At 41.5% G+C, this 26,354-nt stretch overlaps 2 protein-coding genes across 5 annotated transcripts; both read right to left on the minus strand.

The window, feature by feature from the left end:
• Positions 1 to 7,027: 7,027 nt before the first annotated feature.
• Positions 7,028 to 16,176, minus strand: LOC122186166 (pantetheinase-like). Its single transcript, XM_042882617.1, has 7 exons — positions 13,999 to 16,176; positions 13,776 to 13,906; positions 12,699 to 12,891; positions 11,747 to 12,038; positions 10,161 to 10,534; positions 9,826 to 9,996; positions 7,028 to 9,254 (listed from the first exon to the last, which is right to left on the minus strand). The coding sequence occupies exons 1-7, from the start codon at positions 14,206 to 14,208 to the stop codon at positions 9,135 to 9,137; spliced, it is 1,491 nt and encodes a 496-aa protein (XP_042738551.1). The 5' UTR covers positions 14,209 to 16,176; the 3' UTR covers positions 7,028 to 9,134.
• Positions 16,177 to 16,278: 102 nt separating this feature from the next.
• LOC122186151 (pantetheinase-like) lies at positions 16,279 to 26,297 on the minus strand. 4 transcript variants are annotated; one of them, XM_042882592.1, is made up of 9 exons: positions 26,079 to 26,297; positions 24,524 to 24,760; positions 24,290 to 24,420; positions 22,888 to 23,080; positions 21,161 to 21,455; positions 20,002 to 20,375; positions 18,242 to 18,412; positions 17,847 to 17,992; positions 16,279 to 16,423 (listed from the first exon to the last, which is right to left on the minus strand). In XM_042882592.1, exons 2-8 carry the CDS (start codon positions 24,731 to 24,733, stop codon positions 17,864 to 17,866), a joined length of 1,503 nt encoding a protein of 500 aa, XP_042738526.1. In that variant the 5' UTR covers positions 24,734 to 24,760; positions 26,079 to 26,297; the 3' UTR covers positions 16,279 to 16,423; positions 17,847 to 17,863. The 4 variants fall into 4 exon arrangements, with proteins under 4 accessions (XP_042738526.1, XP_042738507.1, XP_042738536.1 ...); XM_042882573.1 differs by having other exon boundaries at positions 16,279 to 17,035; XM_042882602.1 differs by lacking the exon at positions 16,279 to 16,423 and having other exon boundaries at positions 17,687 to 17,992; positions 24,524 to 24,752; positions 26,079 to 26,294.
• Between the last annotated feature and the right edge of the window lie 57 nt (positions 26,298 to 26,354).

A 26,354-nucleotide genomic window follows, 5' to 3' on the forward strand; every position in this document is an offset into this window, starting at 1 on the left:
AGCAAGCAACGTTCATCATCATTTTCCTTTAATTAAGAGAAAAATTTTATTATCATGAAAAATAAAGAATATTGTCCTATTATGTTCAGTAGCATTAGCATTATGATATAACATAATCTTTTAAGTCTGAAAAGTACAGCAATTCAGGCATCACTAATATAACTAATTTTCTCTGGGGCTTTGCTGCCTGTGTTTATTTTGTATAAACATACATTCTGATCTTCATCTGTTTTATGGGTAAGGAAATTAAGTATAGTAAAAAAAATATAAGACCAATCAGAGAGAATTAAGGTGCTCTCTTGTTTCCTTTTCTGTTTGAAAGATGAATAATTTTATTTCTGTTCTCTGACAATGTTACTATCCGTATACGTGTATGTTCTCTGACAATGCTACTATATAGTATATATATACTACATACATAAAGGTATATGAGATCTCCTGGAAACCATATATCTTTAAAAAAAAAACAACCTTATTTTCAGGGAATTTTTCTGTTGCTGTTGAACAGCAAGAATAAATTCCAACAAAAAAATTAAATAAAAAGCAAATTGAGATCGAGTGTGTGGCTTTGCATGGAAAGAGAAACAAAATAAATCAAAACTCCTACAACAAACTGTCCAATTAAGCTGAATATTGAAGAAGTTTTCAACAAGAAATTAGAACACTGTCCTTAATTACAAGTATTGGTTTAAAATTCAAGAAAATGAAAATTGGAAGAAGCATACTTTTAAAAACCTGCCCTCCTACCTTTATCTCCTGACACTGAATAGAAGTCTGCTCCTGGTGCTCACTTGTTCTCTGCTCAGTCAGTGCCACCCTTTTCTTTTAAAGACGATCTCAAAACACAGCTGAGCCTCTTCATCGTCATAACTACTCTGGATAGCATGAATTTAAGAGGACTGGCACTCAATCCAGAGCAGCCTCCAGGGTCCCCAGCATATTGCTTGATAACTATTGTGTTATTATGTGCAATGAATGGAGTTCTTGGCCCTCTGTTTCAATATGAACAGAAGCTCTAACTATTTATTTTGTCATCTAGTTGTCTTTGTTTAACAAGCCTTATTTATAGACACGTTGAATTCATCTGGAATATATTTACTTGCTTAATTAAGCACTGTGATCATTTTGTGAGCAGCTCAAGATTAACCAGGAGGCAAACAAAAATCATCATGTAATCTCTCTTCTGTAAGTTCCTAAAATATAGCAAATATATACAGGTGGTTTAAAGCAGCATGTAACATTACACTGAAAAGATACCGCACACAGATTGCCATGACGTGCATTTGTCAGCCTAGTTCTGCTTACACTACTGAGCAAACAGGTTTAATCTGACAGCCTAATCATTTAACAGCTATTTGCAAAATACAGCTAGTAAAAAGGTGTCGAAAGTAAACTCCTAATATTGATTGCACTGGAGTCATTGATGAGGCTCATTAACTTCATGCTCCACAAAGGACCACGCAGTCCTTTGAAACAGGGCTGTTACATCAAAAACTGGTAATGTGGTGAGCATTAGCTAAAGCCCACTCACGCTGGGTGACTCAGGGAGATACACAACAACATAGGTGTCAACTTGCCAACTTGCTAACTTGCTAACTGTACTCCATGAAGTTGTTTAGCTGCTTCATTATATTATGTCCACAAAAATCCAAACGAATGCAAACAACTTCCTTTATTTTCCTTGAGGACTAGAGCGTTATAGTTCAAGAGTTTGCTTGCTACAGAAAGAGTTCACTAAAAAAAAAAAAAAAGCACACTGTGATCTGGAAAAGCAACTCAGATTTCAGAAGCAGCTACCTGGCATCAATCAGCCAAACTCCTTCATCCTCCAGCATCCCGGTGCCATCACAATCAGAGCAGACAGGCTGGAAGGCCTATCTATGCTTTGAGCAACTCTGCTCCTTTTGGTTTTGATTTACTACCTAGACAGAAAAAAGTTTCTCGTTTCCATATGGCTCATTTTAAAAACTTGGTCTCTCTAAGGATAGCCATGCTAGGAAAACCAACTGTTTGAGGCTATAAGGTGTCCTCGTGGCTGAAGAGAATTTTTGGAAGTATTCAACTTCACTTGTCATTTACGAAGTTCTCAGGGGAAAAAAAAAAAAAAAAGTTTTTTTCTTATGTTTCCATTTTTATGTTTGAAATATGCACAAATTCCCAGTGAGTCATCAATTCAAAACAAGTATTTCACAAGCTGTTTAAATGAAAAGATGTACCAACTACTAAACTGAATGCTATTGCTGCAAACCTGATGTAATTCCACTGAGAACGGATGAGTTGATTAACCTCTAGATATATTTCCACAATGTATTACCAAAGCATCGTTATTCCTTGCCAACAGCTGTTTATACAGAGAAATGTGACATTCATGCACTTTCCTAAAATGCAGTTTTTAGGATTAACCCCCAAAACAATATAAATGCAAGTCTCTGAGATGCACACAGGAGAAAGAGAGTCCAGTAAGACAAAAATCTTTCTGCAACAAAGCAAAACACATTCAACTAAAACAAAGAAACCTTCTGCACAAGGAGGATTGTAAATACTCCATAGCCTTGCTATTAGCAGACACTGCTCCCACTGACTGCAGCAGCAGGACTCTCCTCAGAAGGGCCAGTGAATTCCCTGAGCCACGGTGTATGAGTGAAGCAGACTCTCTGTGCCTCTTTGCCGTCCCTGTGCACCCAGCAGTCGCACAAGAGTGAACTCATGACCATGGCCAATTTGTAGGTGGCCTCCAAACACCACCTCCAGTGCAAAGGCAAATGGAAGAGGGAGGTAGGAAGCACACAGGATCCAGCCTGACCACTCTATGTCACCATGGCCTTGGAACAGCTCCACAGCTTTGCTCTGAATTCATAGCTGTGACTGGAGAGAATTTTGTCCCCTAGCTGTGTTGTTTGTTCTGGTGTTGAGAATGAGAAGCTTTTTAAATGATCCTCTGAGCCATCACCAAGATCTGATTGTACAGAATGAACACAGGATAACTGCTATCATAAGTGCTCACCATGGAAAATTCATATTTGAAACAAATCGAATTCCTAATCTAGCGAGTTAGCAGCTCCCTGTAAATGAAAAGGTGAGATACAGAGGCTGTACCTGCTCAGGAGCTACCTCCTCATGACAAACTGGCACAGCCTGCAGATACAGCACAACAGTGACTCATCCCATGCAGAGCCAACGGCTTGTCAGCTGTCTGGTTTGGTCTGCCTCTGGATTACAGCCTGATGGGAAAATCTCATCTAGAGAATGACGTAGATATTTGCTATTCAGAAAAGACAAGCAGACAGTGTCTATCACAAGCCAGTTGCATATGCAAAGATGAACACATCTGAATTAAGTTAAAGTCAGGCTCATGTAAAGATGCATTTAAAAAACAAAACAAAACAAAACAAAAAGTGTTTATTATGTTCGAAGTCTAGATTAACAGCACTAAACCGTCACTATGGTAGTCTGACGTTTTCCATTTCAGGGCCCTACTTTCAATTTTGTTAAACTTTGTCAAACGTTAGCAATTGGTGTTATCTTGGAAAATGTGACATGTCTATCGCAGACTGGGTATTTTCAAAAAAATTCAGTTTTGATACTTCAAGAGTATCTGAGAACAAGACATGCAAAAAAAGATGCTGTTTCTTCCTGATTGAAAACTTCTGTTTATCCTGTATTTATGTGATCTGGTTTCAGTATGCTTTGTAGCAGAGACTTAATAAATGTTGATTGCCTATTTGTACCTCTTTTGCCATCCCAGAGGATCTATACCTAAGTATGGACAAATTATAAATCATCAGTGATCAAATCACAACTTGCTCATTTTTAAAGCTCGTTTACAAGCACCTGCATCTTCTAACAGCAAGATTTTCAGTATTGCTGAGGAGCCCAAGGAGAGAGTCCTACCAGTAAGAAGTAATTCCAAGAGAGAGGACACATTTTGGGCTAGTTTCCATGTGTCAGCTAGTGAGTTGCACTGATGGAAAGTCAGCTCCTGCTCCTCTGAGGTTTCTCTGAGTCCCAAGCAGGACATGCACAGCTCAGGTCACAATATTTGTGTGCTCGCTGGGTTAGGAGGAAGGGGAGTATGGGACTGGCAAAGCAGCAGAGAGGACATGAGGCTGAACAGAGGAGAAAATTCACACCTTCTGGTCTGAAGGTGGCTGCTCTACTGAAAGCCACTAAAAAATAAAATCGCCCACAAAGGCATACACATCAATAAGCAAATCAAGTGGAGCTTCTGTTCTCACACAGAAGCTTCTGTTGCCTTTTCTCAAATGGATTTGACTGTGATTGGTGCATGCTATTTGCCTAGAAACAATAAGTAAATTTGAATATTTCTAATTGCCCAGGTGCAAGCCCAAAAGTCTGCATTGTACTGTAGGCTATTTTTACTGGTGGATGGGAAGTTGGTCATGAACCAGCAAAGTGCCCTTGTAGCCCAGAAAGCCAACCACCTCCTGGGCTGTATCAAAAAAAGCATGGCCAGCAGGGTGAGAGAGGTGATCCTGCTCCTCTACTCTGTGCTGGTGAGGCCTCACCTGGAGTACTGCATCCAGATGTGGAGTCCCCCACCCAGGAGAGACACAGACCTGTTGGGGCACATCCAGAGGAGGGCTGCAAAGATGATCTGAGGGATAGAAAACTCTCCTATGAGAACAGGCTGAGAGAGCTGGGGCTGTTCAATCTGGAAAAGGCTCCAGGGAGACCAAGTAGTGGGGGGCTGTAAGAAAGAAGGGGACAGGCTCTTTATCAAAGTCTGTTGTGAAAGGACAAGGGGAAATGGTTTCAAACTAAAGGAAGAGAGATTTATTTTGGAGAAAGTTTTTTACAGTAAGGGTGGTGAGGCAACAGAATAGGTTACTCAGAGAGGTGGTGGATGCCTCACCCGTGGAGAGACTCAAGGTCAGCATGGAGGGACTCCAAGCACCCTGATCTAGCTGTAGGTGTCTCTTTTCATTGCAGGGATGTTGGATCAGATGATCTTTAAAGGTTACTTCCAACTAAAATTATTCTATTATTCTGCTTCAACAGTTGCTTGCTGCTGCAGGAAGTAGCTGCACTGTGCATGAGTAAAGTGACACTGCAGTTCAGCCTGTACAGAAACTACCAGTCAAAGCCTGCACCCTTTCACGTACACCATTTGCTGCCTCATCTCAGGAAGACAAACCGAGGCAGTGTGACTTTTCACCAGAAGAGCTTTCTTCCTTCCTTTCTTCCCCCGTAGGCCATTTTGTTCTGAACTGCAGTCTTTACTGTTTCTCATTTCTGAACCCTGTAAACCTTGCTGTCCTGGGTGTCTACATGAACTAATGCCCAAATTGGAGCTTTGTGAAGGTCCCTTTTCTCCTGTCCGTTCTTTCTAACTTTCTCTATCCATGTGGTAATTCTACTGCTTCTATATATGTTTTTAGGTAGGTTATTCCATACCAGTTTTTTGAAGTTTCACTAAACATCTTTCTCATTTTCTGGGTGCATAAGAGGAGCTGATTTTTATAAGTAGCCAGCAATTACAGCTGCAACCAGTGATAATGATGCTTTGAATATATAAAGTATTTTTTGTAATATGAAATATTCTGGCATCTTAATTAGCGTCTACTGTAAACATCAGTTTATTTGCACTTCATCTCCTATTCTACATGAGAGGATAGACTTTACTCCCTTGTTTATGGAAGTGCTACTATGGCAAATGTTCATTTGATATCAAGATACCATCTAATGCTAAGCATTAGAAAATCAAGTAGAGTTATGGTTTGCAGCCTTAGTGAAAGAAGAGCAATGGCGTATTAGAAAATACTCAGCAGAAAACAACTGGCACTGTAAAAATCCCTTGGTAAAACCCAAGTGTAATTACAACCAGTAAGTGTTGTAGGAAACCCAACTGAGAGAGTTTGCATGTCTACTTTTCATTTAGTCTAATGCTGCACTTGGAAGAATCCCTTCAAGCAGAGGCTTGAATGTTAATGTGAATAAAGAATTCAAAATGTCTAGTGTAACATTAAAGATCAGGAAGTCTTCAGCAAAATGAATTTTTAAGCCTGTTGCTTACCAATATGAATGATCAGACTGAAGCTTTTTATTTGTTTATGACTCCAGCTCTTATAAATAAAGCCATCTGATACTCTCAAGGTACAGCTAAATGACATCTGTTATGAAAGGCACCACACATGTACTTTCACCTGCCAAAGCTTTCTATCTTTCAGGCTAGCTACCAGGAAGTACATCATTATCCATTAATGGCTAGACTTCAACAGCTTGCTATTCCATTTTATATCACAGTGTCAAACGTGTGATTTCTGCTTGGACACACAATTATTTTTTCAAACTGTAAGTTTCAATGAATGAATTATAAAGAGCTTTGGGGGTTGGAACTACATGATCCTTGGGGTCCCTTCCAACCCGGGTGATTCTGTGATTCTGTGATTTCACAAATTGAAATCACAGAAATATTCTGAGAAACACACAATGATCATTGAGCCCAACCCCTGGCTCTGGATATAACCATCCAAAATTCAAACCTTATGTCTGAGAGAGGTGCCCAAATGCTACTTGAACTATATGGAGCTTTATGAACCATTATTTATAAGAACTGCCCTGGTTAGAAACCAGAACCTCCAACCCTGGCCAGACCCAGTCAGGTGATGTGAGGGTTACCTTGAAGCATGAACTGAAAAGAGAGCTCAACTATCTGAAATCAAAATTAAAACTAGCTGAAATCAAAATTAAATGCAGGAAGTCTCTGACTCCGCAGGCACATGATCAGCAGACGTGAACTGATGTACCAACATTGATTTTAGTAGTAGTATAGTAACTTCACTGTCCCCATTTGTCCTTACCAGACCTCAGTGAAAAGTTCATTAGTTTAAGATATTTGGCTCTTAGTGCAGACAAACTGAAAGTAGGAGAGACAGGCATTAGATATCAACAATTAGATAAAGCAGAACTGAATGCTGTTTAGAGAACTTAGGACAATCTCCAACAAGGACTGGAGAGTATATCCTAAAAAACATCTAAGTAAAATAGCAAGGATGTAGGCCAAAAGTTCATTTTATTATTTGTGCTCAACAAATAATGCCTGCTGAAATAACAGCAGGCACTTTACTTTCCACAGGGTCTAGACAAACCTGCCGTGAGAAAGATAAGCCTGGGAATAAATAATAAGCTGAATGTCTACCGTTTGTTCAATCCTGTCTGTATTCCTCTCCAGCTTTAGAAAGATTTTTATCAATTCCGTGTCCATTTGGAGTGCACACAATACTCAGGATTTAGAGAACCAGCAACCAGTAAAGTGACTTCTCTTTTGAGAATGACACTGATAATCCCTAAAATGACCCCAGATTCTTCCTTTGTGTGTGTGGAAGGGGAAGGATGGGAAAAGAATTAAAAAGTAATCCTATTGATACCAACCACTGAAAAAAACAAGCTTTAATCAAGAGATTTGACTGTGGCAAGAAAAACAAAACTCAAATTACATCCACATGCTGCTCTTGGCTGCTCTTCTTTTCATTATACAAGCCTGGCAGTTGACTCCAGTGAAAACCAAGAGACCTATGTTGTCATCAGAATGACAACACAAACCTTCAAAACCAGCACGTTTGTACTTGTTTGCCCTTCCCAAACTGCTGCCCAATACAAACCAGGTAAGAGGCCCCTGGAGTGTACTAGACTGGCTTGGGGAGCAGGGATGAGCTCCCACTCATCAGCATGGCCTTCTGTGTCTTGAAATTCGGGACCCCATACCTGTTACACAACCAATAGCCATGTAGGATTAGTACTGCCACTGGGAAGTCATACTCTCTCTTGACCAAGATTTGTTTGATGGCTGTTCCAGGTTACAACCACAAGTCAGGCAAGAAAAGGGTGAGGTGCTGGACGAGCCACTGGAAAGCACAACCTTGAGGCCCTGCATGTTTGAATAACTGCTCCCAAATTGCATGGCCCCTCCTCTGGTTATAAGCTCAGCTGTTTTCTTTCCAGGATGAAACAAAGCCTCAAAGAAGTCTCCAAACCTGGGTACTGAGAAGCAACAGCACAAAGAAAACAGAACTCGTATGGTTAAAAAAAATTTTGGATAATGAATGTTGGTGAGCTTGAGGTGGGAAGCCACGGAGTGTTTATGTGCCACATTTAGGGCAAATGGATGCTAAACACGGTGCATGCCGCATGCCAGGGATGTGAAGAACAATACATGTAAAAGACTGTGGGATTAATGTTAAAGCAGGGATCACACTAAGGCATATGTGGTCAAACAAGGCCTGTTTGCTGCAAAACATGGTAGATACAAGCCAGCCCAGGGCTACCAAGTGTCATGTGCCATCACTAGAAGTCCCAGATAATGCACATTTCTTACACTACATGTATGGTTAAAACATTGCCACTTCCTACATTTTCACAGTTTTGAAGAAATTTTCCAAATATCCAGAGGAATGATGTACTACACTTATAAGGTAAGTGTGATCTGAAATGCATTGGACCTAGCATGTGTATGCCACACATGCAAAGCAGTGCAGGACCGTAGAACTGAAGGTTCTTTATGGAGCAGACTCACTGACTGTGTGGATCATGAAAAACTGCATGGAGATTGCACCTAAAACCATTTCAAATCTGTTTTTTGTTTCATAGTACAGTAGCTTGGTCAGAATGGCTGAGTCCCACTGAATATTAGGAAGGCCTTGGTGAATGGCACATAAAGTTGAGGGACACAGACATTTAGTGCTCCTCTAGTCTGAAAAACAGGAAGAGCCAGAAGGGACAGAGAAACTTCTTTGGGGAAGATTCATTTGGCAGAAAGGTGGCCAAATACACATTCCACACATCTCAGCATCAGTCTTATGACTAGGATTATTCTGGCAACCTATGTTATATTTTTGAAAAGTATAATAATTTCTAATCAGAGTTTTCATATGACAGAATATAACAAATGCACTGGCTCAAGCACTAGTACAGTAGTGTACTGTTGATCTAGGTCCACAATAGAGTGACCACTGATCTTCTAAATAAACTCATCTGCCCCAGCTACTAAGCAGAAGAATAAGATTGAAGGATATGAATGATACAGGATAACTGTTACAAATCATGAGAAGCTTATGGATCACTGTGGGAAATTCTCATCCTGCCTATGCTGATTGATTAACATTTAGGGAGTTACATCACAGGAAGCTTCGCAGGGGATGAGGCAGGTCCTTTTCATAACACCTCCCAAAAAGCGTCACTGTTAAGAGTGGTTTTGATGTGCCATTCTTACTTTGCAGACGTCCATCAGACAGTACCTAGTTGAATAGAGAAAGGATGATACTAATATCCAATAACAGAGTAACACTACTTCATGGTACAGAGAGGATAAGTCTCTGAGGTCAAATAACTTGATGCAGTACTTTTTAAAGACAATCACAAGAATTAAAAGAATGTGAATCTTCTATCTTGCACATGGAAATACTCTTGCACTTCAGGCACTGGAATAGAGCTCAGACAATCAAAATGTCATGCTGCAATTGCCCTCCCACATTTCCAGAAAGTCTTCAGAACTCCCTCCAGCTCCATTTTTGTAATAAAGATCATTTCTCCATCTCTTCAGAATGTGAGAAGGGCAGTAACTGTTTTGTATGTTCTCGTTAGTTATTCACACATAGTGATGCAGGCTATATACCTGACCAGGGCAGCAAATTTTTGTTTGCTTGTTTTAAATTGTAGCCCACTAAATCATTTTCAGATGAAAGTAAAGAGGAGTGAAGTCTAATAGCCAAATGTTGCTTTGCTTAGTTACTTTCTACAGGTCAAATTCTCATCACTGTTCTGTGTAGACTATGAATATCTACAAACAGCTCCAAAGTGTGCCATTACCTCAAATTCCCCAGGGGCCAACTGCACACCGCTGTACAAGACTTCTGGAAAGACGTAGTTAGTGCCAAACGTGCCACTGAGGGAGAACATGGCAAACTTGGTCTGTGCAGTCTCTGCTGGCTGTCCACACGTTCTCAGGTCTGTGCTCTTACACTTGAGCAGGGTGCATATCTGTGGGGAAGAGGACACAGAAAAGTAAAATACAGTAAGCTTTCATACTCAAGAGCTGTGTTTAATAACAAGAAAACTTCTTCTGATGCAAAAACAAATGAATGTTTTGGAATTTTTCATTCATTTTGGCATATAGTTACACTAATTCTTGTTGAACAAATTACCTGCCAATGGTATTTTATGACAGAGCCATGAAGCCCATCAAATGCACCCAGTACATAAACTTCATCTTCACTTTTATTTGACATCCGATAGGTCAAATGACAGCAGAGGTCTTTTTGACAGACTGTGTGATTTCCAGCTTTGTGCTTGAGTTCACTGAAAGTGAATATATCCCGCCGGACAGCTCCTGAAAAGGTCTTATTTTCTCCTGAATAGTTTTTGACACTTGTAGCATATGAGCTCCAGTTGACTGCAGCAGGATAGTTAGGAGAAAGACGAGGTCGTGCGCTGAGCTCTGCTACCAGGAGACGTCCCTCCTTTGTCTTGCTGTTGTAGTAGTACATGGCCGGCCCTTGGGGTGTGAACAGCCCGCTGCCTGCAAACAACATGCATGGAACCCAGGGTCACCGCCACCTGATGAGTGAACCACCACGGGTGCCTCATGAGCGTACTGTGTGTAAACATGAGTGTAATCAATGAATATTAAGATGTTACAATTACAAAATAAACAAGAATGTTAGGCAAAGCAGATTACAAAAAGAGAATAGATAGAAAGCTTACCCATATCTTGGGCTCACTTACAAAACTCCAGGAGAGTGGATCTCCAGAGGAGATCCTTCTCCACTGGTAGTCAGCTCTTAAATGGGTCTAGGAGAGATGGAGCCAGGCTCCACCCCTTCCGGCAGCACAGGTGAATTGCCTTCACCTGTGCTCCTGTGGCTGACTCATTGCTTGCCTTAGGTGATCAATCACAGGTTCAGGCCGTGACTCAGCAGTTCCCGTACCACATGAAGCAGTCTTCAGTCAATATATTAACCAGAATTGTGAAAGAATTTTAAAGCAGAGAGTCGCTAAAGTACACTTCACAGTGTAAAAAAAAATGACCTAAAATTCAGAGAAGCACCTTTTTGTGCTTCACTGGATCTTGAATATGAGCCTCCAAAGGCAATTTCACACAAGGTCATGCTTTTTAAGAAGAAAAAAACTTTATTAAAACTATTATAAAGCTATTAATTTTTATATAAATTAGTGCTCTGCAAGAAACATATTTGCCAAAGAAGGTGTCCCGGGGCATAATTACTTTTCAAAGAAGGAAACATAAAGCTGTGGATAAAACTCAGTGCACTTAGGACAGACAAAAATGTTCCTTTGTGGCTTTCATTTCTGCTTTGGAGAATAGTTACAGATAATGGCAACTATGGAAATGTTTTGTCAGCTTACAGAAAAAAAATCGCAGTAGCTATCTGTTCAGCTCAAGCCAAAACATACCATTTCTAATTCTTGAGCAGCAACAGAAACCTGAATTTTTTTATTCAACACAAAGCAGAAATACTTTTTCGTTTTTAGCTCTGTTTAAAATACTTTTTTCTCCATTTGATTTTTGAGTAAGTTCTAAACAGAAAAATTCTGCTTCTAAGAAAGAGGGTGAATATTTAGCTGAATGTTTGTGCCATCCATCCAATACAACACAAAGAATATTTTTACTCTTCTTGACATACTAGTTTCCAGAGACTTCATGATTTTTAATTTTTTCCCAGTTCTGAATCCTGTAGAAGAAGACAATTCCTCCTTACAAAAAGCAACTCACCTGTCATAGACATGATGGTGTTGTGAGTATTTGCTGACAGTAAATTCACTCCCATGCCCATAGCCCATGCAGAGTGAAACTCCACAGCAGTCAGAAAGGGCAAGACATTCATCCAGGCTGTTGGGAAAAGCACCGTGTCCACCTGTAGCTCACTCACCAGCACCACGGCGGGCTCCCGGAAAAGGATGTCAAAGCAAGTGAAAATGCCAAACTTCCCAAAGGGAGTCTCAAAGGTGATGAACTCTGGCTCTTTTGGGTAATTAAACTGAGTTTCTTGTCTAAACAGGTTGTACTGCAGGCAAAGAAAAAGACATATTAGGAAATAAAAATAAGGCAAGATTACAGAATGCCACTTTAGTGTCTGAGATTAAAGCAAAACTGACAGTTGAGTTTCCTTCAGGTCAAGGTGGGCATCCTGACTCAAATGTCATTGGACATCTCCTTCATAGTCATTGGAGATCTCCTGAAAAGGCTCAGTGAAGATAGGGAGCAAAAGTAAGTAAGATCCTCATCCCAGAGGTCTACTGAGAAAGGACGGACTTTGTTCCTTCTGCCTACTGGCAGCAGTGTCAAGCCAGGGCTTTCTGCTACCTGCTGCCAAGACATCACTTGGGAAAAGTCTGACCTGTTCAAAACTACGCCAAAGACTATCTAACTGAATGAGATGATGACTGAATACATCACTCTTCATTCTAGTTTGCTATCGCTAATGTAGCCTTGAGCTGTTTGATAGCATGCCTTCTGCAGCCATAGTGTTCATGAGAATAGCTCTTAAATATTGCCAAGTGCTTGTCTGCTCTTTCCTCTAGCTGCAGGAGCCCTCCATTGGATTGTCCTGGGCTGACTGTCATTCTACAATAATCTAATTCTATAAACCTTCTGAAATTTGTGCCCTAGAGATTAAAAGTATTTTGACAGTTAGTTACAGTGTGATGACAAAGCTTTTCTTTACCTTGTGGTAACGAGCCACCAGTTTCCCTTCTGTGTCAAAGACAACGTCAGTGTTGTACTGGTAGCGCCCGTCACTCGGGCACTTGGGATCACTGGAATTACATGGCTTCTTGTCCCCGATATTTGCAACTACATAGATGGAGTTGTTCCTGGCCATGCAGCTGAGTCGCTCCTGCACTGGTGCTCGACCAAATCTAAGAGATTTTTGACAAAAAGGAAAAACAATTATAGAATCAGAGAATGGCTTGGGTTGGAAGGGGCCATAAAGATACCTAGCTGTGGACATACAAAGCTATGGATAATTTTAGAAACCAAATGAGAGAATAAGCCAGTATACAGATAGAAACTTAAAACAAACATTAATTTTTAGGGAAATCTAATTCTCAACTTCAAAAGACCTTTTATTAAGACTCTTCACTCTGTTTAAGGCTGTAAGTCATTGGGAAAGAGTGGTCACAACTTTTACAGACCTTTTGACTCTTGAAATCTCCCTTAATAAACTCCCAGAATAGAAGAACACAAAAGCTTGGCTTAGAGATAACCCTGGTCCCTTTTGTGTCCCTCCAGCTCCACCTTTGTAAGACAGACATTCACAGTAGCCCAGTATGCCACAACAGACTGTGCAAGCAGTTAGATCTCTAAAAGGCAGTTATTTCAGATCTAGAGAAATATTTTATGCAATTTGATTTAGAAATCACCCCAGACACGTGAGCTGAGTTCCGAATCATCTTGTTTCATCTCTGCTGAAGCCATGATAATTTACTAGCTTACAGTAAGAGAAGCAACAGAAGATTTTCCTCAAGCAGTCTGAAGTGATAAGCTTTTTGCATGTTCTCAAAATAACGATGCTGCCAAAATTTCCTCATTTTCCTCCTTTTTTAATTTTCAAAATTAAGGCAGACTCAAATGCTTTTTACCTTACACGTTCTAACTACCATTTACATAAGGGTTCTTTCTGATGCATTACATTTATACAGTCGATTTTTGAGAGATTTTAAAAATCAGCAGTTCTTAGGAGCAACTCATGACTCCATGTGGCACCAGTTTGAAACCACACAAACACCACAGAAAGAATCACCTTGTGGAATCAGTGCAGGGAATCCAGTTCACCTCTGGATCAGGAATATCCTCCAGGTAGGGGTAAATGGTGTCCCTCGTGAAAACCCAGCCATAAATGCCATCCTCGGGAGTCACAATGATGCGGGCACCCTGACACAACAGGCTCCATTAAGAAGGCACCACCGAGACGGTCAGAGGGAACAGAAAACACCAATTAACAATACTCATAATCCATTTCATACCTGCTGCGCTGCTTCCTTGATAGCTCCTTCCAGAACATCCATGTTTCTGTTCATCAGGGCCAAAGCATCATCGGGAGAAACCTTGTGAATGGTGCGTGGCAGGATGACGGCGTGCTCATACACGGCTGCAATGAAGGTGTCCAAGGCCAGGGCCTGCAGGACTGCCAGGGCAAGCACTGCAGCACGTACCAGGATCTGGGAAGGGAGCATGGCTACTGCCTTGTTGCTACTAGTGCGCGCATAGGAATATAAAGCAGATAGGAGGAGGAGGAGTAAAGATTGTAACAAGCTTGTTTTGGAAGTAAGCTCCTATTGCATAAGATGAGGAAGTACAATCTGTACACACTGCAGTACAAACTAACCCTTGAATTGTTCTCACCTTTCTGCCTAGAGCTAAAATATTCACTTGTTCTGTGAAAATAAATTAACATACAATTTTTTATTTTTGCTATTTTATTAAAAGCACGTTTTTGCACAATGAGCAATTTCAAACTGATCATACAAAACAATTTTTATTCCTCACGAAGAGCAATGTTTTGCAGAATATTTTGGAAAGGCACATTTCTACTATAGCTCCAAATGCTTCATAAAAATTCTGATGTTCCAACTTGAGGTATGTCTCTGAGGAAGGAAAGTAATCTTGCTATTCATACAGACTGCTCAGCAAGGCATCAAGGAATAGACTCGCCACCCTGACAGTATCTTCCTTTTCACTGTGCAGTTCCACTCAGAACTCTTATTTTTGCCCAGCAACAAGGTCTCATCAGGAGAAGCAGGCATTTCTCTGTCCTCCGACAAGTGCACATTGTGCTTGTAGGCAGCTGCAATGTAGCTGGCCAGGGAGCAGACAGCACCAAAACCACAGCAGAGACGTGAGCCCTCAAAAGCCCCATACCTGAAACCTGAAGTCACCCAGGAGGACAGGGGTAAGGAAAGACAGAGAACTTTAATAAGGAAGGTCTTGCAGAAATCTGTGAATTCCCCAAGTTCTAGGAAGCCGACACCGTTTCCTGAAACTCTCAGAACATCAAAGGCTAGAGAGCTGTGAGCATTGAGCAATCCTGCTGGCTGTGCTGCAGCTGAAAAAACATATCGCCTGTCAGATGAATGAACTATTCAGGCATGGCATTCAAAGCAAACCCAGATTGCAGGAGTTTGGGAAATGACAGCAGAGCCCGGAACTGACACATTCCTGGACACATTCCTGCTGGGTGCAGGCACGGCCACAGGCCATCAGTGCTGCCATCTGAGCACAGCCCAGCTGCTCCCGGCTCAGGGCCACCTTGCAGCAGGGATGCCAGCCTGGGCAGGCCTGCACACTGCTTACTGACTGAGCTCTGAGGATCTCTCTTCCCTAGAAAAGAGATCTCTGCTAGAGAAGAGTCACGCCTGGGAGCCGTAACTTCTACATTTTGCCTGTTGCACCCTGCTATGGTGAGATCTACAGACCATCCTGTAGGAAATCTTGAAGATTAAGTTACACGTGCACATAAGTCCCTTGTATCTGGGTGCTGCGGTTTCTTACCTCCTTTGTTTCTGAATTAGCTGTCAGGCATAGAAATTGAAGTCAATAGAAATCAAAACAATTGTTTTGATACACTGACCTGGAAGAACAGTTTATTGTAGTCATCTTCATGCGTAGTGAGTTGGTATGCATATGAATGGGTAGATTTGCAGAGGATTTCATTCTGTAGGCCTGCCTCACTTGGCACAGCAACATATTTCACGATTGTAATTGCTATGCACGAACAAAAAGAATTTAATGGTTTATTCCAATCTTCTGTCAGAAAGTATTTGACATAGAAATGTATTTAGCCAGACAGCAACAGCCTAGAATCAAATCCAGAATACAAGGCACTTGCCTGTGTCTTAGCTAATGGACTTGTATCAGCAGAGAGAAGCCCTGAAGGAACTGCCTTCCAGACTTGCCCCACAGTCCTGGATTCCTGTTGCACTGCAAGATGAAACCTCCTTGCACACCATTGCATCCTTTAAATCCAGGCCCTTCCCCGGGAGAGAGCTGCAAACGTGACCCAGGTTTCCAGGGGACAAAAACAGAGTATGCATTATTTGTCCACCTGGGAAGCGGATGAGGCTGAATAATCCCTTGCCAGATTGAGATCTGTCTGCAGTCAGGCAACCTCTGACTCTAAAAGTGAACAAGACTTTTACAGAGGGTGGCTCCAGCAGCACGGATGCTGAGATTCCATGAGTCAGAGGATGCGGCGCAGGGGTGGGGCTGGGAAGATGGTTTCTGATAAGCACATCTACACTATTATGTCATATCACATGTGAATATTTATTTGCATTTAAAAGCGTAAGGGTTCACACAGCACTCATCAATGATAATCAGTGTTGGAGTCTGGATAGTATTTGCATTTCTGACTTCTCACCATCTCCATAACCGAAGAACCAGGAATGGTGCCTAGTTTGAGGAAAAAAGAAAGAGGTATTGGGACTAGCAGGGGCGCCTGACCCTTTTAAAAGACATAGCCATAGGGAGAGATGCACAAAGAGAGACAGAGCGATACACTGAAGGAAGGTTACAAGGGTCCTGCAGCAGCAGCAAGGCACAGGTCACTAAGGAAAAAGAAGCAAAGACATAAACAGACCCTTCTCATGGAGTAGCTGATCTCCCAGTCCCAACAGTAAATGAATTTGCAGGGCAGCACCACCCAGCAATTTCATGAAGCAGCAAAGAAGGCTTGTTTCACATACTCCAGCATTACGTGACCGGAAAGAAATCGAGAAGAGGGGAGGAAGAAGCTGTTACATGAAACTAGGCACTTGGTGACCTCATTAGTGGCTACAGACATCTCCAGCACTGCATACGGTACAATCAGCAGCCCTTAACAAACTCTTGTTCAGAGCTAGCAAGCAGAATATACCAAGATTTCAGTCTCAAGTTATTCAACAGAGATTTCAGAGAAGTGATCATTCAAAGGCAGCTGTGTACAAAAAGAGGCATCAGGCTTTGGTTCAGAGTTGACATGTTGACTGAAATTCCTGCTCTGTCTTCACAATGGACTGTCCTGTGCTGCAACGTACCAACAATGTGTGTTGACAACATAAAAAACAACAAAACCAAAACAGCACAAATAGGAGAAAAAAATCACGTGTAACTGTGGTTAAAAAAAAAAAAGACCTGTATAAGTCAGCATTAGTAATTGCACACCAGAGAAATATAATTATTGAGCTTTTTTTTTCGTAGAAAGCTGCCATTTATCATATTTCTTACTGCTTTATCTATTGGTCTCAAAATAATTTGCAATTATAAAATTTGCAAAGTTATTTTAAGAAGAAGTTATCCTCTGGCCAAAAATATAGGTTTTCTGAGGGCTAGAAAATTCAAAATACAGAAAACAGAGGGAAATACAACTACTAATTTGTATTAATAAAAGACTACTAATATTGTAATATAGAAATAGTTCTTAATAAATGGTATCAATAAAGTAACTGCATTTTTATTAATTGGAACGCATTAAAAAGTTTGTGCAACAGGAAGAATCATAGAATCATAGAATCACCAAGGTTGGAAAAGACCTTCAAGATCATCCAGTCCAACCGTTCACCTATTCCCAGTAGCTCCCACTAAACCATGTCCCTCAACACAACATCCAGCCTTTCCTTGAACACCCCCAGGGTCGGTGATTCCACCACCTCCCTGGGCAGTCCATTCCAGTGCCTGACCACCCTTTCTGAAAAGTAATACTCCCTAATGTCCAGCCTGAATCTCCCCTGCTGTAGCTTGAAACCATTCCCTCTGATCCTATCACTAGAAACATAATCCTGATTATTTTGGTAGAGAATAATGCAGCTCATTTAGACATGGGATTGTTAGTGTACACCTTCAGTTATGGTAACATCATAGGGAGGCAGTCGGTTGTGGATCTTGTTTCAGAGAATCCTTTTCATACCACCGTCCAAAAAGCGTCACAGTGACAACTGGTTTTGTTGGTGTGGACTTACTTATCAAACGCCCATCCTTCAGTACCTGATTGGAAAAAGTAACAGAAGGATATAGTTAGAGAAATACTAATATGAACAGCTGAAGAGCTCAGAAAGATGTCACAAAACAAGAAGGTACATCAGACCATACCACTTACATTAACTACTGACTTCATTAAATGGTATTAAATACGTTTGATTATCACTACAAGAGTTCACTTTGTTGTGACATAGTTTATGCCATTATTAGTCCACAGAGAATCTAGCATGAATCAGCTCCAAAGTGTACCATTACCTCAAATTCCCCAGGGGCCAGCTGCACACCGCTGTACAAGACTTCTGGAAAGACGTAGTTAGTGCCAAATGTGCCACTGAGAGAGAACATGGCAAATTTGGTCTGTGCAGTTTCCACTGGCTCCCCACACGTGCTCAGGTCCGTGCTCTTACATTTGAGCAGTGTGCATATCTGTCAGGAAGGCAAAAAGGAAACATACTGAGCAAAAGGGAAACACTCAGTTATGAAAGCCTTGTGTCATTAAACTTGGTATGCATTGGAGTAGATGACTGTCACAGAATCTCTTCCATAGCTTATTCATTCACCCCTTGACCTAATTGAAAGGTATACCAGACTTGCACTTTAATAGTTAGAAATAACCTCAGTTTCTGATGTAAGCACTGCCAGAGCACCTTACTTTGTCCCTGCAGACCAGTGGGACTTCCACTAATTCTTCCAGCTTCCAATTCTCTTGTTTAAAGATTCCCTTCTCACAAGTCTTAATAACACTTAACAAGTTTGTGAATGGAAATTTTGTACAAATGAAACAAAGCTCTCCTCCTCAAAGGTACATTGTGCAACTGCACACATTAATGGTAGGTGTACATGTTGCTAATGATACTTCAGTAGGAGGGCTGGTAGTCCATGGGAATTCTGAATTAGATATTCTCCATCCAGCTTCTGTTGAATACTGTAGAATCGCATTGAATCACATGTCTACATGTCTACTGGGCCCACCAGTGCAGGAGACCTAGATGTGCTGGGAAGAATTCAATGTAGGGTCATCAAGATGATGAAAGGACTGAAGGAACTTTCCTATGATGAAAGGCTGAGAGAATTGGAACTGGCCATCCTGGACAAGAGGAAGCTCAAGGGAAATCTCATCAATGTCTATAAATAAAAGAAAGTGCAAAGAATATGGATCAAGCCTCTTCAGTGGTGTCCAGTGCCAGGAAAAGAGGCAATGGGTACAAGCTAGAACATAAGAGGTTGCATCAGAACATCAAGAAGAACTTCTTTACTGTACAGGTGATGGAGTACTGGAACAGGATGCCCATGGAGGTTGTGGAGTCTACACCTCTTTAGAGATCTTCAAAACCAGCTGGACATCTTAAGAGAAGAGGAGAATGAGAATTTGTGGTAGCCAACAGCTTCCTCAACAAAGGGAGAGGAGAGACAGGCACTGATCTCTGCTCTCTGGTGACAATGATAGAACTCGAGGGGATATTATGAAGCTGTGTCAGGGGAGGGTCAGGCTGAGAAAAAGTTCTTCACTTAGAGAGCAGTTGAGTACTGGCACAGGCTCCCCAGGGCACTGGTGATGGCCCCAAGCTGCCAGAGTTCAAGCAGCGTTTGGAAAATGCTCTCAGCCATTGAGTTTGAATTTTGGGTGGTTCTGTGTGGAGCCAGGAGTTGGACTCAGTGACTCCTGTGGGCCCCTTCCAGCTTGAGATATTCTATGATCCTATGTTTCTATGATATGCTCCTGGGCAACCTCCTCCAAGCGGCCATGCTTGAGCAGGGGGCTAAGACCAGGTGACCTTCAGAGGTACCTTTCAATCTCAACCACACCATGATTCTGTAATACATGACCATGTAGTGAAGTCAGCATCCTTTGTCACAGTTTTGTATTAGCAGCTGCAGCACAGAAAGTAAAGTAAGAAAGGTTAATGCTTTCCTTTTGTCCTTACAGTTAGCTCTCCAGCTTAAAGCTAATCGATGTTTATGGACACTATGAAGAAAAGTGAAATAGGACTAGTGATGCCTCAAAGAATTATTACCTGCAGATAGTACTGTCCTTCAACAACATGAAGCCCATCGAAAGCACCCAGCACATAAACTTCATCTTCTTGTTTCTCTGCCATCTTATAGCTCAAGTGGCAGCGGAGGTCTTTCTGGCAAACGGTGACATTCCCCTCAGGCTTAGAGAGCTCAGTGAAAGTGAACCGATCATGAAAGATAAGTCCGCTGAAATCATTTTCATCTGGTAAGCAGCTTCCTACATTTGAAGCATATGAGCTCCAGCTGACAGCAGAAGGGAAGGCAGTAGAAAGGCGAGGGTGTGAATCCAGTTCAGCAATGAGGAGATGCCCATCCTCAGTTTTCATATTGTAGTAATATGCTCTGGCTCCATCTGGTGCATAAATACCGCTCCCTGTGGAGAGTGGAATTTTTAATCTAAAATAGTTCAAACATTTCATATTGCCCTTTCAATTATTTTCATTGCTAGCTTGTCCAGTATTGTATAAACGTTACAGAATTCTCGCTAAATGTAACCATTAGCCACTCAGTACTCAGAGATCAGACTTTGGAAAAAGGTAGCATTTGTTTCACTGCATGAGGTCTGTCTGATGTAGCTGAAAGGCAGAGTGTCACCTTATGGTACTGCATTTAGCACCCCTCAGTTCTCTTCTGCATGCAGCAGAGTCACTTGAACATTCCTTCATTCTTGGCAAGTCGATGTAAAAAGATTAACCACTGAGTGAAACCACTCAAAACACCATATAGACCAATATCATAAGCCCATTCTCATGAGCACCAAAAGGGATAGCATCTGTCCAGCCCAGTTTATACCAGATGAAGACTCCTCCATACATGGGAAATTCACATCTGACGAGTCCTAAGTGATGGAGAAAAATCAAAGAAAATCTGTAATGCTAATCACTGAGGAACTCAGGTAGAAGTGGTAGTACTTCACAATTTGTTTGGAAACAAAGAAAGAAAGAGAACTCCCAGGAAGCTAAGGAAAAGAAAAGAAAGCATCACAAGTTTGGTTGGGTCTTATATGGAGCGGTAGGGAAAGAGTTTACAAAGTTTAAAATTCAGAGACTAAATCCTTCCAGACAAACACATAATATTCCTTTGCATTATGTTCTTTGCAGAACAGGGAATTAAGATTCATAATTAAAAAGATTTTTCAAAGGAATTAAAATGAATTACCTGTCATAGACATGGTGGTGTTGTGAGTATTGGAAGCTAGGAAGTTGACTCCCATGCCCATAGCCCATGCAGAGTGAAACTCCACAGCAGTCAGAAAGGGCAAGACATTCATCCAGGCTGTTGGGAAAAGCACCGTGTCCACCTGTAGCTCGTTCACCAGCACCACGGCGGGCTTCCAGAAAAGGATGTCAAAGCAAGTGAAAATGCCAAACTTCCCAAAGGGAGTCTCAAAGGTGATGACTTCTGGCTCTTTTGGGTAATTAAACTGATTTGCTTCTGACATAAACAGATTATACTGCAAGGGAAAGAATAGTAAGAGAAACCAGTTAAAGGTACCTGATGCAGAAACTTGGAGTCATTTTGCAAAACTGTTCAGAATGACCAGAGAAAGTTTTTAATCAATGTTAGAATGCTTCACATGTAGGAAGTCAAGCTGGAATACAACGATCACCATAGCGCCCCAAAGATGGATATGGAGAAATATATGTTGCCTTGGCACCTAACTAGAAAAAAAATCTGGCTATCTGCTACTCTGTATGTGTCAGCCACCCACAAGCTCCCATAAAAATAATCTCTTCACCTAAGTTTAAAATACTGCTGAATCCAAAGACACACTTCAGAGAAATAATAATGGAAGAGAATCTCAGAGCAACTGATGGGTTGGTGATCTCAATGTGGAGATGCATGTATGAACAGGAAGCACAGCAGTATCAAGAGGAAGCACAGGACAGCACAGCAAAAAACAGAGAAGTTAGAGGCTGTGGTGACAGGGAAGAGGTATATGATTTCAACTGACAGAAGAATCCAAGTGTATGACCCTTTCAGCTCTGCAGCATTTTCATTCGTCCTTTGGGTTCCTCTTAAATAAGGGAGCCCTTTAATATACAAGCAACTTAGAGAATAAACACAGGTAAACGAGCCAGAAAATGAGTTCAAATTTACTGAACTTGGCTCTTAGCTCCTGCACCATGCCTAGCTGGCACACAGAGTTCAGCCTCAGTATTGGCAGTGTCTCTCTGACCCAGTATGCTCACAAGCAAGTATCTTGGCATTGCCTGCAAAGAATTAGTTGAAGTACTGGGTTCAAAGAACATTAAGTAAACAACTGACTTCAGTCTAGCCACAGCAGCATGACATCTGGCACCCTGCCCCCAAACAATTTAGAAGAACCTCATAAGAAAATACATAGAACTGAAAACATATGCTTTCATGAGGTGCAAATGATTCAGTGTAGTCTTCTCATTTTACATTCAGCACAGGTTTATAATTCCAGTTATACAAAAACTGTGCTGAAAATGTGCTTAAACATCACGTCAAAAAAAATAATAGGAAAGGGCTTTTTTTCCTTAAATCAGACTGTGCACATAAGATGGCATGCAAATGAACATTTTAAAATGCTGGAACATGAAGGAGTAGTCTGGTGAAAAGCTGGCACTGAAAACTAGAGCTGTTCAAGCAGCAGGGTTTTCACTAAAGTAGTTAACAAACTGACGCAGTGAATCAACTAACATGGGAACTGTGCAATCACTCAGTTTTCATTCTAGTCTGTTTTTAGAAACAGGACAGCAAATACAAACAGTGTCAACACTTCACAGCAGCAGAAAGATTCTATTAAATTAAAAGCAAAAATCCATAAGAGATAAGTATGTGTCATGGGACAATTTACTGGCATTAAACTGCCTTGTCAAATAGAGACATTTTGGAAGGTTTGGTAGGCCACTTCTTACCTTGTGGTAACGAGCCACCAGTTTCCCTTCTGTGTCAAAGACAACGTCAGTGTTGTACTGGTAGCGCCCGTCACTCGGGCACTTGGGATCACTGGAATTACATGGCTTCTTGTCCCCGATATTTGCAACTACATAGATGGAGTTGTTCCTGGCCATGCAGCTGAGTCGTTCCTGCACTGGTGCTCGACCAAATCTAACAAGTTTCAGACCAGAAAAAAAGAAAAAAATACTTAAGAAAATACATAGTGCCGGTGGTGTCCATCATAGGAGCACTGAGGGCACACAGGCAGCACCTCTGTCCCAGCTGTCATGGCAGGACAGGCAAACATAAAGGGTGGCTGTACAGCAGGACTGTCATGCCAGATACATAGATAGTACAGAGGAATAGGGCACTGAAAGACTGTGATGGCAGGCACTACAGTCCAGCAAGGATGCTAATGAAAATCCTGACTTAAGACAATGAAGAGATACAAATCACCTTCACAAAACTTAACTGTGTAAAGAACTGGAGTAAAGATGTGCTTAGACTTGTTGCCATCACCCCACACCACAGTCATTGAAAAAGACTCCTTATATTTCAGTTGTTTATGTCCCAGCAAGAAGCTGCACATCCTGCACTTCTCTCAGCACACATCACTCAATGCAAATATTCCTCTTTTAACCACTGAGGAACATCCTCACAGAGCTCATCTTATGGTCTTAGCACCTCCTCTTTGGATAGGTGCAGAACACTGTGGTGCAAGAATCAGACCATGTCTGTATTTCTACAGCTGAGCACTTAGCTCACGCTGGATGGGTCTGAAGTCTGGTGCTCACCTACACGTAACCATGTCCCTGGTGGAACAAGGAAAGATTATGTTCTACAGCACAAAAGATCTATCAATCAGGACCTTGTCTTATCGCAGCTGTGGAAAAAAAGAGACTAAAACATTCTGGGTTTGTATCACTCACAGATTCATACTTTGACTAGTGATCTCATCACCTGTCACTAACTTTTCAGAGAGCTTTTGGCTTTTCACAAAAACTGTATGCGGGCTCCTATATGGTCATAACATTTGTAAAAACCCAAACCAAAAATAAATAGACAAAACAAATAAAAGCCTAGTACTAATCTTTTCAAAATGCAACAAAAACCCATATATTTTTGCCACATTCAGCAACCTGAATTCTGTATGTGGTCTGAATTTCTCTTTAAGGTATCTATTTCAAAAAGTATCTTTTAGAAGTATCTTTTTTTCTCTTGTCAATTTTATGATGCAATAAAACTTCAGATCATACTGAAATATGAAATAGAAATGTACCCTGATGTAAAATGCATTAGTTGTGCTTAGACATTTGTTGGGAGCTCATGACTCCATGTGGCACCAGTTTGAAACCACACAAACACCACAGAAAGAATCACCTTGTGGGATCAGTGCAGGGAATCCAGTTCACCTCTGGATCAGGAATATCCTCCAGGTAGGGGTAAATGGTGTCCCTCGTGAAAACCCAGCCATAAATGCCATCCTCGGGAGTCACAATGATGCGGGCACCCTGGCACAACAGGCTCCATTAAGAAGGCACCATCAAGGCACCCCTGGGACAGTCAGAGGGAACAGAAAACACCAATCAACAATACTCATAATCCATTTCATACCTGCTGCGCTGCTTCCTTGATAGCTCCTTCCAGAACATCCATGTTTCTGTTCATCAGGGCCAAAGCATCATCAGGAGAAGCCTTGTCAACAGTGCGTGGCAGGATGACGGCGTGCTCATACACGGCTGCAATGAAGGTGTCCAAGGCCAGGGCCTGCAGGACTGCCAGGGCAAGCACTGCAGCACGTACCAGGATCTGGGAAGGGAGCATGGCTGCTGCCTTGCAGTTTCTTGAATGCTCCAAGTCACAGAGAAATGAAGAGGGAACATACACAGAAAATAAAAGAGGGTCAAAGTTTAACATGGGAGGGAAGAAGTGCTGGCCTGTTAAAGCAGTACCTTGGAATCAAGCGTCTCTGGTGATATACAGGAAAGTTCAACTTCATAAGGTGAGGATGTTGCAACTCAGAATAAAAGCTGGCAGAGGACACAGGCAGTCACAAAACAGTGGGTAGAGCCAAGTGTAATAATGCCAAAGTTTAAGTAAGTTATTAAGCATATGACTAGAAAAAGGCATCCAAATTTTCTCTTACATTGTTTCTGTCACTGATTACAATGCACTTCTGCCATTTACATTGGCTTAAGCCTTATACACAGAAGGCTGCACAGATCACCAGGCCCTGCAGCACGTGTTCCACAATTCACCCTTCCTACCTCCAACAACATTCTGTTTATTGATCAGAGTGCTTCCTTTTTAATTTTTAACTTCAGTTCAAATGCCTTTCTGCATAACATTTTTTTTACATTCTAACAGTTGCAGCATTTTCATTTGGAAATGATTACTTAACAGAAAGGTTTGCTGAGTGGAAAGCAGAGCAAGGTGCCTGCCACCATTGCAGAGGCATCTCAGGAAAGACAGAAATGCTCTGGGTGAATGCAAGCACCACAGAGAGACAGTGAACAAGTGCTTTCAAGCATTAGGAACATCAATGCACATCTGCTGATGTTCATCACTACATACTTCTCCAGGTACAATGTCAGATACAACATGCTCATTCAGGAACCTTGAATATAAGCCCCTGAAGGGTAGCAACAGAGATTTTAGTGATAAGCAAAGTAATGTAGTTTGGAAGGCTTTTTCGTTGTTGTTATAAAAGGAAATACAGATTGTGTCACAATAGCCTCAATTAGCCCTAAGTCTAAGGAGGAAGTGGAAAATGCTCCCCTGTTTAGCAAGAGCCAAGAAAACATTCAACCCACACAGATGACCACCCTGGCAGGGTGTGCACTGGCCTGCAAGGCTGAAGTCACCCTGCCAGGACGAGGTTTCTGCAGTAAGGCTGAGTGTCTGGTGCTGTGCCAGCTGGCACCACTGTCAACTGCCAGCAGAACTGGGAGCTCACCCAGGAAGAAGGAAATAATCAGGTTAAGAAAATAAACAACATAAAATGTACCGAGTCAAATCCTGTAAAACTACAGCAGTCCAAGCTATAGATGGCCACAAGCAGTGTAAGAAGATGGTTATACTGGAATTCCCTCTATTTTTCACACCTCTGTTCTCCCCCTTTCCCCAGTTCCTGCTACTACATGAGGACAGAATTTACATGATTACTTACCTTTAAGAGAGAGAACACAATTTGGTGCCAAATCAGTTCAGCTGTAGGGACAGTCTGCCTTCACAACACATTCGTGCTCCTTTTCTTGAACTAAGAGAAACTGCTTGGAAAATGACTCTTCATTTGAAAAGTTAATCGTTCTGTGGAAAAACTTGTGAGAACGAATATTCCTTCAACCAGGAAATCACTGCAGAGCAGCAGGAACAGGCTGAGTGAGCTCAGTAGCCCCTCCTATTTTAACCACTGCACATAGTTGTGGTACGGCTCTGAAACAGG

Source organism: Lagopus leucura, unplaced genomic scaffold, assembly GCF_019238085.1.
Source record: "Lagopus leucura isolate 7727_CA_CO unplaced genomic scaffold, USGS_WTPT01 Super-Scaffold_73, whole genome shotgun sequence".
In the NCBI taxonomy this organism is placed as follows: Eukaryota; Metazoa; Chordata; class Aves; order Galliformes; family Phasianidae; genus Lagopus; species Lagopus leucura.

Coding starts and splice junctions, on each gene's coding strand:
- LOC122186166 (XM_042882617.1), bottom strand. CDS start 14,208: ATGCTCCCTTCCCAGATCCTGGTACGTGCTGCAGTGCTTGCCCTGGCA. Junction 10,535..11,746: donor CACCATCATGTCTATGACAG/GTGAGTTGCTTT, acceptor TGTTGTTTGCAG/GCAGCGGGCTGTTCACACCC. Junction 9,255..9,825: donor TGGCCCCTGGGGAATTTGAG/GTAATGGCACAC, acceptor CTATTCAACTAG/GTACTGTCTGATGGACGTCT.
- LOC122186151 (XM_042882592.1), bottom strand. CDS start 24,733: ATGCTCCCTTCCCAGATCCTGGTACGTGCTGCAGTGCTTGCCCTGGCA. Junction 21,456..22,887: donor TGGTGGCTCGTTACCACAAG/GTAAGAAGTGGC, acceptor TTTCCCTTGCAG/TATAATCTGTTTATGTCAGA. Junction 17,993..18,241: donor TGGCCCCTGGGGAATTTGAG/GTAATGGTACAC, acceptor TTTTCCAATCAG/GTACTGAAGGATGGGCGTTT.